This window comes from Mobula birostris, chromosome 3 (genome assembly GCF_030028105.1).
Source record: "Mobula birostris isolate sMobBir1 chromosome 3, sMobBir1.hap1, whole genome shotgun sequence".
NCBI classification, from domain to species: Eukaryota; Metazoa; Chordata; class Chondrichthyes; order Myliobatiformes; family Myliobatidae; genus Mobula; species Mobula birostris.
In genome coordinates this window covers 60,640,038-60,654,064 of record NC_092372.1, presented here as the reverse complement: position 1 = coordinate 60,654,064, position 14,027 = coordinate 60,640,038, and the positions used below count along the sequence as shown (strand labels likewise).

At 40.4% G+C, this 14,027-nt stretch overlaps 1 protein-coding gene across 4 annotated transcripts in view; it reads left to right on the top strand.

Moving 5' to 3' along the window:
* The window catches only part of fip1l1a (FIP1 like 1a (S. cerevisiae)), a 90,989-nt gene that overhangs the window by 54,676 nt on the left and 22,286 nt on the right, over positions 1-14,027 (top strand). For all 4 annotated transcript variants that reach the window (XM_072252708.1, XM_072252710.1, XM_072252709.1 and 1 more), the window contains one exon: positions 11,436-11,491. In XM_072252708.1, the coding sequence (XP_072108809.1) occupies positions 11,436-11,491 (56 nt within the window). The remainder of the gene's footprint in view (positions 1-11,435; positions 11,492-14,027) is intronic.

The following is a 14,027-nucleotide window of genomic DNA, read 5'->3' as shown; positions in this document are numbered from 1 at the left end:
CAATATGATCATCCACCCTATTTCTTGTACACTGTGCATTGAGATCTAAACACTTTGAATGCTGTATTTGCTACTGTTTTTGAGTCTGCTTCTCTAATGCACTGATACTTATTCTGCTGACTGCAATTTTGTCCTGTCATCTGCCTGCCCTTCCTGACAGTCTGACTGCATGTTGTGTTTTTATACCATCCGTCCCATTGAGTTTCTTGACTCTGGTTCCCACCCTCCTGCCAAATTAGTTTGAACCCTCCCCAACAGCTGTAGCAAAACTGCTCATGAGAATATTGGTTCCCCTCAGGTTCAGATGCAACCCACCGCTCTTGTACACGTCATACTTCCCCCTGAAGAGAACCTGCCCCCTACACCAGCTTCTCAGCCACGCGTTAGTTTGCCAAATCATCCTGTTTCTACCTTCACTGGTGCGTGGCACAGGCAGCAATCCAGAAATTATTACCCTGCAGTTCCTACTTCTCAGCTTTCTGCCTAGCTCTCTAAATTCTCTTTTCAGGATCTCTCTGCTTTTCCTTCCCTTGTCATTGGTACCAATAAGTATCAAGACTGCTGGCTGCTCTCCCTCCCCCTCCAAAATGCTGTGGTTACAATCCAAGAGGTCCTTGACTCTGGCATCTGAGAGGCAATATACCATTCAGGTGTCCCGTTCACATCCACAGAATCTCCTGTCTGTTCCCTCACTATTGAGTCCCTTATCACTACCACTCCCCTTTCTCCCTCTTTCCCTTCTGCACCACGGACCCATGCTCAGTACCAGTAATCAGGTGTTTGTGGCATTCCCCTTGGAGGTCATCCCACACAACAGTATCCAAAATGGTGTACTTATTATTAAGGGGAATGGCCAGTGCCTTTTCACATTACTATTTCTCCATATCGGTGAGACCCAACATAGATTGGGAGAACGCTTCACCAAGCTCCTATGTTCCATTTCGCCAGAAAAAGCAGGATCTCCCAGTAGCCACCAACTTTAATTCTATTTCCCATTCCCATTCTGACATGTCAGTCCATGGCCTGCTCTACTGTCGCGATGAGGCCACAGTCAGGCTGGAGGAGGAACACCTTGTATTCTGTCTAGGTAGCTTCCAATCTGATGGCATGAACATTGATTTCTCGAACTTCCAGTAACTGCCCTTACCCTTCTCCTTCATCATTACCCATTCCCCTCTCTCACCATATCTCCTTAAATGCCCATCACCTCCCTCTGGTGCTCCTCTGCCTTCCTTTTCTTTCATGGCCTTCTGTCTTCCCCTATCAGATTCCCCCTTCTCCAGCCCTTCATCACTTTCACCAATTGACTTACCAGCTCTTTACTTCACCCTTTCCCCTCGCCCTGTTTCACCTATCACCTACTACCTTGTTCTTCTCCTCCCCCCACCTTCTTGTCTCTCTTTTTACAGTCCTGATGAAGGGTCTCAGCCCAAAACATCAACTGTTGGCTCTTTTCCATAGATGCTGCCTGCCCTGCTGAGTTTTGTGTGTATTACTTTGATTTCCAGCATCTGCAGGTTTTTTTTTTCTTGACATTCATTTGTATCTGCTAGATTCTCCTATTTCAAAGTGAAGGGCTCAAAATAATGTTAAGATTTGCCAAGCTGAGGTAATAAGGCATGATTTATAAATATAATTAGGGGAATTGTCCAGAAATACTAGCCCTTGTTTTCAAGAGTAACCATAAGGCATTCAACACTTCAGCCTCTTTTAGGATTTGGTTGAAATTATGGTTATCCTGATACCTAACTCAAACCAATTTTTATGTTCTATTTCCCTTGCGACTTGACATGGTTCCTCTGGGGCTTTGTTTTTGTGCAGCAGAACTTGCTAGCTTCATCTTTGTTAGTCTTTATAATGATTTTTGTTTATTTTTAAAGCAAATATCTTTAAACCTCCATGTTCACAACCTGTCATTGTTCTTGGCGTGGAGTGAATACCTTCACACTTGCCTGTTCAGTTTCTAGATCCTGTGATCAAATTCTTGCTCTAAGTCTTGCTTCTACCACCCTCCTTAAATTCTCAGAATTTTTATGTTGTTAGCAAACTTGTTCCTGTGCAATAGTTATGGTGAAGATTGGTTTGGAAGAACTCCTCACCTCTTGCTGTCTGCATCACCCCCATTGATGCAACACCCAGTGGCCTCTCTGATCGAAGTATTTATAGCCTTTTGGATAGAAAATTCCCAAGACTTTAAATCCGTTTCCCATGTATACAGATTTGTATGATAGTAGCCATTATTTTATTTATTCATCCCTGCCATAAGGATGTAGGATGCAAGGTTAGTCACTATTATAGCTCATCATTAGTTTTCTCTGAACAGAGAGGCTTTGTTACACCATGAGATATAGGAGCCAAATTAGGCCATTTGGCCCATTAAGTCTGAACTGCCATTTCATCACGGCTGATCTAATTTTCCTCTCAGCCCCATCTCCTGCCTTCTTCCTGTAGCCCTTCATGGCCTTACCAATCAAGAATCTATCGACCTCTGCCCTAAATATACATAAAGACAGCCTCCACAGCTGCCTGTGGCAAAGAATTCCAGAGACTTGCCACTCTCTGGCTAAAGAAATTTTTCCTTATCTCCATTTTAAAAGGATGCTCCCCTATTCTGAAGCTGTTTTCTAGTCATAGACTCTCCCACCATAAGAAATGTCCTCTCCACATCCACTCTATCATGGCCTTTCACCATTGGATAGGTTTTCAGTGAGGTCACCCCTCATTCTAGTCAATACAGGCCCAGAGCCATCAAATGCTCTGTAGCCTCTCTACATTCTCAAAATGATCTGCTCTTCCATTTATCTTCATATTGTCTGCAAACTTTGCAACAAAGCCACAAATTCTATCATCCAAATCATTGACATATAACATAAAAAGAATTGGTCCCAACATAGACCCCTGTGGAACACCACTAGTCACTGCCAGCCAACCAGAAAAGTCCCCCTTTATTCCCATTCTTTGCCTCCTGCTTTATCCATGCTAGAATCTTTTGTGTAATACTATGGGCTCATAGCTTGTTAATCAGCCTCATGTGGCACCTTGTCAAAGGCCTTCTGATTGGAAAAGAACACTGGCATGCATGATGGCAGAGCAGCAATGTATGGAATTTTTGGGAGCAATTCAGAAAGCACAGGATATATACATCCCAGAGAGAAAGTAGTATTCTGAAGGCAGGATGACATAACCATGGCTAATAAGAGAAGACAAAGCCAATATAAAAGTCAAAGAGAGGACATATAATAAAGCAAAAATTAGTGGGAAATTAGAGGACTGGGATACTTTTAAAAACCAACAGAAGGCAACTAAAAGGTCATAAAGAAGGAAAAGGTGGAATACAAAGGCAAGCAAGCCAATAATATTAAACAGGATACCAAAAGTTTCTTCAGATACACAAAGTGTAAAGGAGAGGCAAGAGTGGATATTGGACCACTGGAAAACGATGCTGGAGAGGTAGTAATGGGAGAGGGGAAACAAGGAAATGACAGCTGAACTGAATGAATGTTTTGCATCAGTCTTCACTGTGGAAGACGCTAGCAGTATGGTGGAAGTTCCAGGTGTCAGGGGTCATAAAGTATGTGAAGTTATCATTATTGGAGAGAAGGTTTAAGGGAAACTGAAAGGTCAAAAGGCAGATAAAGTCACCTGGATCATATGGTGTACACCCCAGGGTTCTAAAAGAGTGGCTGTGGAGGCATTAGTAATGATCTTACAAGAATCACTAGATTCTGGAATGGTTCCATGAGACTGGAAAAATGCAAATGTCTCCTTAACTCTTTACCCTTTACCCTTGCAGTTCCTTAGCTCTATCCACAATGATTCAGCACCACCTGTTCCTATGTCACCTCTTTCTAATGATTTAGATTTCATTTTTTACTAATAGCAATGCTGTTCCCTCTGCATTCCTGCCTGTCCTTTTGATACAATGTGTATCCTTTGACATTAAGCTCCCAGGTCTTTCAGTCATGATTCAGTGATGCCTACAAAATCATACATGCCAATATGCAACTGTGCTACATGTTCATCTACCTTATTCCGCATACTGTGCGCATTCAAATATAACAGTTTCAGTCCTGCATTCACTCTTTTCGATTTTGTCTGCCTTTTACATTGCAACTCATCCTGTTGAATTTTGCCCTTTCAATAGTGTCTCCTCACTACACGTTGCCCCTGTTTTTACACCAGCTACCTTGTCTCATATTGAAATATATGTAGGCCAGGACTCTTGTCGCACTGTGCTCAGCCTTTTGATTTCTAACTCTGTCTGAGGTCCTACAAACATCTGCCTCTATAAGCTTTCCACTTACTGTTCTGGCACTCTGGTTCCCACCCCCTGCAACTCTAGTTTAAATCCCACTGTGCAGCACTAACCAACCTTCCCACAAGGATATTAGTCCCCCTCCAGTTCAGGTGCAAACTGTCCCGTCTGTACGGGTCCCCCCTTCCCTAGAACAGAGTCCAATAATCCAAAAATCTTACGACCTCCCTCCTACACCAACTCCTTAGCCACGTTTTAAACTATGCAATCTTCCTAGTTCAAGCCTTACTAGCAACCCTGAGATCACAACCCTGGAGGTCCTGCCCATTAATTTAGCACCTAACTCACCGAACTCCCTATGCAGAACCTCATCACTCATCTATCCTTGTCATTGGTAAAAGTAACCAATTTCCATCCCTCAAGGCATTAGTAAATCCGATAGACAACAGCAGTTAAGAAAGGTGGCACAGTGGCGAAGAGGTTAACATAACGCTGTTACAGAGCCGGTGACCCCTGTTCAGGTCTGCTACTGTTTGTAAGTACATTCTCCGCGAGATTACCTGGATTTCCTCTGGGTGCTCTGGTTTTCTCACACATTCCAAAGATGTAGAGGTTAGTAAGTTAATTGGTCACTTGGCTGTAATTGGGTGGCGTGGGCTCATTGGACTGGAAGGGCAGTTTACTGTGCTGTATTTCTACATTTTTTAAAAAGAAGGTGTAGCAGATAATTCTAACATCAGTTTTTTAGTCCAGATATTTATTTAATTACTTAATTTCTGCAGCTATCTATATGGGATTTGGGCTTGTATTTCCAGATAATTAGTCCGTGGATTAATGATTAAACATCATAACCACTGCTTTTGTAGACTTGTGATACAAACATAGATTTAAGGCAATGAATGTAAAACCTTTGGTTGATCGACTAGAAGATCAAAATTCCCATCTTTGGCCAGTGGGTCACTTTAAAGCAGAGTAGGTCAGATTAAAGTGTTGATAATCTTTTCTCCAACCCCCCAACCCCCATTTCAAAAACTTCTCTGACCCAACATTCCCATCATATCTAGTTGGTTCATCAGCCCCATTATATCTCGCTACATCCCCACCACTGCATCCAGTCTTAGGCTAATAGCTGTCCCCATAAAAAGAGTACATCATTTGCAGAAACAGCAGAAATACGATCTGTTGTTTCCAAAAACCATGGAAGGATGAGGGTGCTTTAAGGGCTGCTAAGCATAGAAAACTGGTCCAGTTATTGGAGATTGTTCTCTATTATCATTTAATAATATGTGTGTCAAGGTTATCTTAAATACCAATTAAGATGCTTAAGCAGTAGCTATATTTCAACAGAAAGTGAAATGAAAACTTCACTCATGAATGTTGGCATGCTTGTTGCAGTTCACGTGCCACCCACATATGTTGGCTACTACTGCACTGTGGAGTCTGGCAAATGTGAATCTGATTTAAGAGTATATTTTTAGAACAATGAATTAATAGCCCACCTGTTTATAACGTGAATTTTTTGGATGAGTTTACTGACATTAGTGTGCTACCGGAAGGATATATGGAAACATTCAATCAGCAGTCGGCCTACTGCCAACCTGTTAGACAGAAAGTAAAGTAACCTGCCAATTCTTCAGTGTGTGGGTTTCTAAGTCCAACCTGCATCTTGAGTTTTAAATTAAAGCCAGTCACTTCTGGAAAAGTGTTCCAATTTTGAGGAATTGTTGCACGTAAGATTAAACATCAAACACTTTTAAAAATAGCCTTTGCTTTCCAAATATGGATTCAGTTTGGACTGAGCTTACTTTTTAATTGTATTTGTTAAGTGTTCAAATATATTTCCCATTTCTCTTAAGTTTTTATCAAACTTTTGATGTTTTGCTCACAGAATTTTTAGAAAGCAGGTAGACTCCTTAAGATTTCTGTGCCATTCATTAACATGAGACTTAGGAACAGACTTATGCCATTCATCCCATGGAGTCTGCTCCGCCATTTGATTGTGACTGATGTATTTTCCCCCCTCAACACCATTCTCCTGCCTTCTTCCTGTAACTTTTGTTGGCCTTACTCTGCTTTAAATATACCCAGTGGCTTGGCCTCTATAGTCAACTGTGGCAATGAATTCTACAGATTCACTACCATTTGGCTAAAGAGATTTCACCCCATCTCTGTTCTAAAGGGAAGTCCGTCTATTCTGAGGTTGTGTCTTCTGGTCTTAGACTCATCCACTAATGGAAACATCCTCTGCACGTCCACTCTTATCTAAACTGTCAATATTCGGTGGGTTTCAATGAGGTTGCCCCCCCACCCCCATTTAAAATATAGGCATTGGAAAAGTACTTTGTTAGCTATGAAGTGTTTTTAGCTTTATTGAGAACATGAAAGGCAAAATACAAGTGTTTTCTTTTTAGAAGAGGCTCTCTAATGGATTGGCAATGGGACTTTAAATTTTGGTTGACAAATTAATAAGATAATATGCAAAAATATTGCTGGTTTCATCAGTTGTCAGGTTATCTTAATGTTGAGTCATGAACAAGATTGCCACGGTAGTATTTTGTATAAAGCTACAGTGGTTTTGTATAAAGCAAAATTTAGAAAATGATCCAAATTTTTATAATGGGATCTTTTGATTTAGAATAATTTATTCTTAGCAGAAATGGGAAATTAGCTTCAATGGGTTAATGCTTCTGTTTAAGCTCACAAGAATGCTCCCCTCCTCTTTTAATTGCTCTCATCAACATATTCATATAACTGACCTTAAAGCCCATACATTTTTATTTTTTGCCATAACTTATCCTTATAATAATGGCCCATGTCCTAATCGCTGTAACTGAAGTTAGTTGAGAATTTCCTGTTTCAGTATAGTTATTGTGTATTTGTTTCAAAGGTTTTTGCAAAGTTTCTGCAGACAGTTGCTATACAACTCCATGAAAACCAGATGCTTGTGTTCTCAGATCAAACCACACCTTGTTTCAATCTTTATTCGTTACTTAAATAACTAATATTACCAATCAGACATTTGGTAGATCAGGTGGATAGGGTTGTGAAGATGTTTCACTTGCTTGCCTTTCTTGACAGGGGTATTGAGTATGTGAATTGTGGTGTTGTTGCAGCTGCACTAAAGATTAGTTAGACCACGCATGAAATATTGTCTTGATCAGCATGGATGAGTCAGGCCAGAGAGCAGTTTTCCATGCTAAATGACTCTTACACTGATACCTTGCTTGAACATAAGCATATTCTATTCATCTTTGCTTTATGTTTTAAATAACAAAGATATTTATCCCATCTACTCTGCTCCTATATCGCCATAAAGTTTATCACATGAAAATATTTATACAAATCGTTTTTAAAAAGTTCCTATGAATCTGTTCTTCCCACCACTTTTCAAGATCATTATAATAGAAATAAATATCTTTTTATTTACCTTTGCCAGTTGTTTTAGAATACAGAACAGTACAGCACAGGAGCAAACTTCTGGTCCACAAAGTCTATGCCTTGCATGATACCAAAATAAGCTAATTCCTTCTGTCTGCATAAGGTCCATATCCCTTTATCCCCTGCATGTTCATGGCTGTTAAATGCCATGCTCATATCTGCTTCCTGCCAGTGCATTCTATTATATACAGTGCCTATTAAAAAGTATTTACCCCCTTGAAAGTTTTCCTGTTTTATTGTTTTACACCATTGAATCAGTGAGTTTAATTTGGCTTTTTTTACACTGATCAACAGAAAAAGACTTTTGTGTCAAAGTGAAAACAGATCTCTACAAAGTGATCTAAATTAATTACAAACATAAAACACAAAATAATTGATTGCATAAGTATTCACCATCTTTAATATGATACACCAAATCAACACTGGTGCAGCCAATTAGTTTTAGAAGTCACATAATAAGTGTGCAGTCAAGTTCTTTCAATTAAATGTAGTAAAAGGACACCTGTGTCTGGAAGGTCCAGCTGCTGGTGAGTCAGTATGCTGGTAAAAACTACACCATGAAGAAAAAAGAACACACAATCAACTCCACGAGAAGGTTATTGAAAAGCACAGGACAGGAGATGGATACGAGAAAATTTCCAAGTCACTGAATATTCCTTGGAGTATCATTAAGTTAATCATCAAGAAATGGAGAGAATATGGCACAGCTGTAAATCTGCCTAGAGCAGGTGTCCTCAAAACCTGAGTGACTGTACAAGAAGAAGACCAGTGAGGGAGGCCACTATGACAACTCTATGAGTTATAAGCTTTAGCGGCTGAAATGGGAGAGACTACGCATAAAACAGCTGTTGCCCAGGTGCTTCACCAGTTGCAGCTTTATGGGAGAGTAGCAAAAAGAAAGCTACTGTTGGGGGGAAAAAACTCACATGAATTCTCAGCTGGAGTTTACCAGAAGGCATGTGGGAGACTCTGAAGTCTGCTGGAAAAAAGTTCTATGACCTAATGAAACCAAAATAGAGCTTTTTGGTTATTAGACTTAATGCTATGTTTGGAGTACCTCATCAAAAACACCAGCCCTACCGTGAAGCATGGTGGCGGCTGCATCATTGTGTGGGGATACTTCACTGCAACAGGCCATGGAAGGCTTGTGAAGGTAGAGGGTAAAAATGCAGCAAAATGCAGGGAAATTATGGAGGATAACCTGATGCAGTCTTAGAGAACTGCAACTTGGGAGAAGATTTGTTTTCCAGCAAGATAATGACCCCAAGCATAAAACCATTACACAGGAATGGCTTAGAAACAACAAAGTTAATGTCTGGAGTGGGCAAGAAAGAGTCTAGACCTCAATCCAATTGAGAATTTGTGGCTGGACTTGAAAAGGGCTGTTCCCTTACTATCCTCATGAAATCTGACAGCTTGAGCAGTTTTGTAAAGAAAAATGGAGAAAAATTGCAATGTCCAGATGTGCAAAGTTGATAGATACCTATGCATACAGACTCAAGACTGTAATTGCCACCAAAGGTGTATCTACTAAATACTGACTTGAATGGGTAAAATACTTACGCAAACTATTGTTTTATATTCATAATTAATTTAGATCACTTTGTTGAGATCTGTTTTCACCTTGACACAGAAGAGTCTTTTTCTGTTGATCAGAGTTTTAAAAAAAAGCCAAATTAAATCCACTGTGATTCATAGGGGGTGGGTGCATACTTTTTATAGGCACTGTATTTTTAAAAAAAAACTGCCCTCTTCAAAGTCAGAGTTGAGTTTATTGTTATATGCACAAGTGCAGTAACTGTGCATGTAAAAAAAATCAGAAATAAAATGAAATAAAAATAATGAAAAATTTCTAAATATCAAAAAAAATTATAAAGTTGTAAACAGTAAAATACTAAATCAAATCAATATTTGGTATGACACCCTTTGCCTTTAAAACTGCCTTAATTCTCTTGGGTACGCTGTTGTGCAGTTTTGTGAGAAAATTGGATAGTAGGTTGTTCCAAGCATCTTGGAGAACTTGTCACAGTTCTTCTACAGAATTTGTCTGTCTCACTAGCTTGAGTCTCTCCAGGTAATCCCAGGCAGCCTCGATGATGTCTTTATGACCTTGGCTGTGTGTTTGAGTTCATTGTCTTGCTGCAGAATGAAGTTGGGACTGATCAGGTGTCTTCCTGATGATAATGCTTCATGGATGAGAATCCACTTATACCTCTCAGAATTGAGGATTCCATTAATTCTGACCAGGTCACCAACTCCATTTGCAAAAGTGCAGCCCCAAACCTGCAGGGAACCTCCTGCATCCTTCACTGTTGGCTGCAGACAATTGTCTATGTCACGCTCTCCTGCTCTTCTATGGACGTGCTGCCTCCTGTTTGAGCCAAGTCAGAAGTAGTCTTCATGGAAGAGTTGCTGCCAAAAAGCCCTTCTTCTCAAGTGGAAACAAAGCCAAGAGACTGACCTATGCACAAAAACACAAGGGCTGGGGTTCTTAACAATGGCAGCAAGTGCTTTGGACTGACAAGTCAAATTTTGAAAGGTTTGGCTCAAACAGGAGGCAGTTGGTTCATAGAAGAGCTGGAGTGTGTTACATGGATGAGTATCTGCAGTCAACAGTGAAGCACAGCATTCTGTACTCTTTCCAAACCACATCTATCCTGTAATGAGGCAACTAGAACTGCACATTATAGTCCAAATGTGACCTAACCAACGTTTTATGCAGCTGCAACATTGTGTCCTGACTTTTATATTCAATGTTTGAATTGGTGAAGGAATGATGGCAAGCATTTTGTATGTCACCTTTACCACACTTTCATATAGCTGTGGGACCTCCTTCTGTACACCCAAAATTTTTAACTCATTTGTATGTGATTGTTGATCTTTATGCCAATGAAAATGGTTTATCTGTTTTTATTTTTATAATCCCTTGTTCAAGTGGCAGTCCTGCTTAAAGAGAAATAGTAGTGTCACCATGACGCTATTCATGTTGCCTCTGCCCATTTAATTTAAATGGTTTCAATTTTGCCACCAATCCTTGCTTTTATTTTCTTGAGTTAAAATTGAAGATTAGAATAATGTGGTGATTTGACCGTTGTAAGAAGACATTGAAAAATGAGCTCAAAGATTTATTATAACTATATAGGAAGGCAGGTTAACAAGAAATTGAACTTCAGAAGTAAGACTGGGGAATTAGGAGTGAGCTAACAACAAAATTTGGTCATGTTAGAAAATTTTAAATGGTTCAAGTTGCAAAACCAGCTGTGAAAACGGAGAATCAAAAGATAATTCCAGCTGCCCACCAGTGCCCACCAGTTCACGACATACTTAATTTTTGTCATGGATTTAGTTCAAATGTTATCAGTTGCATTATAAATCAGATAGCACACATGAATTGGAGAAATGTTGGGTATCATGAGTTATACTATTTAACATATAAATATCCTTAACCACCGAAAGCATGTCTGCCAGAGCACTCGTCAGATTTCAAGACAATTGCAGCAGCGTTGGTGCATTCACAAAAACGGACTTTAAATGTGCTCTTTTGGTTGGATTTGTTCATGAAAGGGAAGTTACTAATCTACCATGGTATTGAATCCCTTGAACTGATATTTTAAGGATGGTGCTGCCGTTGTTGATGTGAAATTAAATTTTGCCATTTTATCCAGTTTTTTTTTTGCATTTATGTTTTGCATGGTATGATACAGTACACGTTTGACAAGTGGTTTGCTCTTATGATTTTTAGTGGACCTCCAGCATATAACAGCCGGACTGCTCCTCCATTTGGTTATCCGACCAATGGTAAGTACATTCCGTAGCTTTGTATTACAACATGTAGAGACATCTGAAAGAAAGATGCTTCTGGACACTTGAAACAATGCTTTCAAAGATTTTACAATGGAACTTAAGATGGTTGGAACTCCAGCAACATTTTGTACTACTTTTGTGGTGTATGAATATCATTGAAATTACTCAGCTAGTGTTGGATCAAGTTTTCTTGGGTTGTGTTACTCTGTATAATTGAAGTGCTGCCAGTGCACCATTAAGCAGGGACTTTGAAAAGTATGACCCAGCAGAAACGTAGAACTGAAGTATTACCAATTCAGGACTTGTGGTGCTTCCCATTCCTGCTGGCCTACATTGTATATGTAACTGATTTGAAAGATTTGGCAAACTTGTACAATATAGTTTGTAAAGGATACATGCTATAACTGCATTACATGGATGGCAGAAGCATTGCCTATTTAATACGATATGTGTCACTTAACGTCCACGATATGTTCTGTGAAATCGGACGTTATGTGATTTGGACGCTGTGCGAACACCATATTATATACTTAGCAAACCTATATGGAGTACTGTAGTGTACCTGTGTTGACTAAATCCATGTCATTAGCAATTTCTCCATATCTGATATAGGTCCCTCTCGCATTTTTGTGAGCCTTGTAGTTTTCAGTGAAGCCGATCCTTTAACAGCTTCGAGAATTTTTTCTTTGTTTTTCAAGATCGTCGTGATTGTCAAGTGCGACATGCCTAAATCCCGAGCAATAGCATTCGCTGGTTTCCACCTTCATATTGTCTAATAACCTTTTGTTTCACTTCTAAATCAATACTGTTCCTTTGCCTTTTGCTGCTGCAATCACTAGGAGTGGTTTTGCTGCGTTTGGAAGCCATGATGCACTTTACGGTAGTATTTTCCAAAGAAAATTAAACAGATAACGCTACTACACTCAAGAGACGTGCAATACATTGATTGGTTACATCCGCTATGTCACGTTCTCTGATCAGGACTACGGAAGTATATGCGATCGGACGTTGCCCGAATGGACGTTAAGCAGCACACTCCTGTATTTAGTACTAGCTGCCACCCAAGCAGGCTGTACTCCTCTTCTGAGATTTTTGCTACAAGTACATTTATCCTGGCAGGCTTGGAGTTGCCTTCATGCTCCTGATTTGTACCTTAGTGGCAAGGCTTTAAGTAGTTAAGTATAGCAGAATGTGGTTGTCTAGTTTCCTGGTTTGTGGTGGCCCCAGAATGTTGGCAGTAATTCTATTGAACGTCAAAGGGAGATGCTTAGATTGTCGTTGGAAATGGTCATTGACTAGGACTTGAGTGAAAATTATGTTAATTTCCAACAAATCTTAAGCATGAATATTCAAGCCTTGATGCATTTTCTAATACAAGAAATTCTACAGATGCTGGAAGCCCAAAACAACAGACACAAAATGCTGGAGAAACTTAGCAGGTCAGGCAGCATCTTTGGGAATGAATAAACAGTTGATTTTTCAGGCCAAGGCCCTTCATCAGGACTGGAAAGGAAGGGGTAAGGAGCCAGAATAAAGAAAGTGGGGGAAGGGGAAGGAGGACGAGCTAGAAGGTGATAGGTGAAACCAAGTGAGTGGGAAAGGTGGCTTGAGAAAAAGAAATCTGATAGGAGAGGAGAGTGGACCATAAGAGTATGGGAAGAAGGAAGTTCACCAGGGGAAGTGATAGGCAGGTGGGGAGAAGTGGTAAGAAGCCAGAGTGGGGAATAGAAGAAGAGAGCAGGGGAGGGTGATTTTTTTTTGTACTGGAAGGAGAAATCAATGTGCATGCCATCAGGTTGGAGGCTACCTATATGGAATGTGAGGTGTTGCTTCTCCACCCTGAAAGTGAACAGGAATGGGGAGAGGAATTAAAATGACTGGTCATTTTGGTGGATAGAGCGGAGGTGCTCGACAAAGCGGTCCTTAAATTTATGTCTCATCTCACCAATATAGAGGAGGCTGCGTTGGAGCACCTGATACAACAGCTGACAGGTAACAGATTTGCAGGTGCAAGGTTGACTCACCTGCAAGGACTGTTTGGCACCCTGAATAGAGGTAAATGGGCAAGGGTAACATATCAGTCGCTTGCAGGGGTATATGCCAGGGGAAGGATTAGTGGGGAGGGACAATGGACAAGGAAATCATGAAGGGAGCGATCCGTACAGAAAGCAGTGAGTGGGAGGAAGTTAACGATGTGTTTGGTGGTTGGCTTCCGTTGAAGATGGTGGAAGTTGTGGAGATGGATGTGTTGAATGTGGGGGTGGTAGGTGAGGACCAAAGGAAATCTATCCCTATTATGGCATTGGGAAGATGGTGTGAGCGCGGACATCCGGGAAATAGAGGAACTGTAGGTATGGGCAGCATCAATGATGGAGGAAAGGGAAACTCCATTCTTTAAAGACGTCCTGGAAAGGAAAGCATCATCCTTGGAACAGATGTGATGGAGACGAAGGAATTGAGAAAAGGAAATAGTATTTTTGCAGGAGACGGTGAGAAGAGGTATAGTCAAGATGACCATGGAAATCGGTAT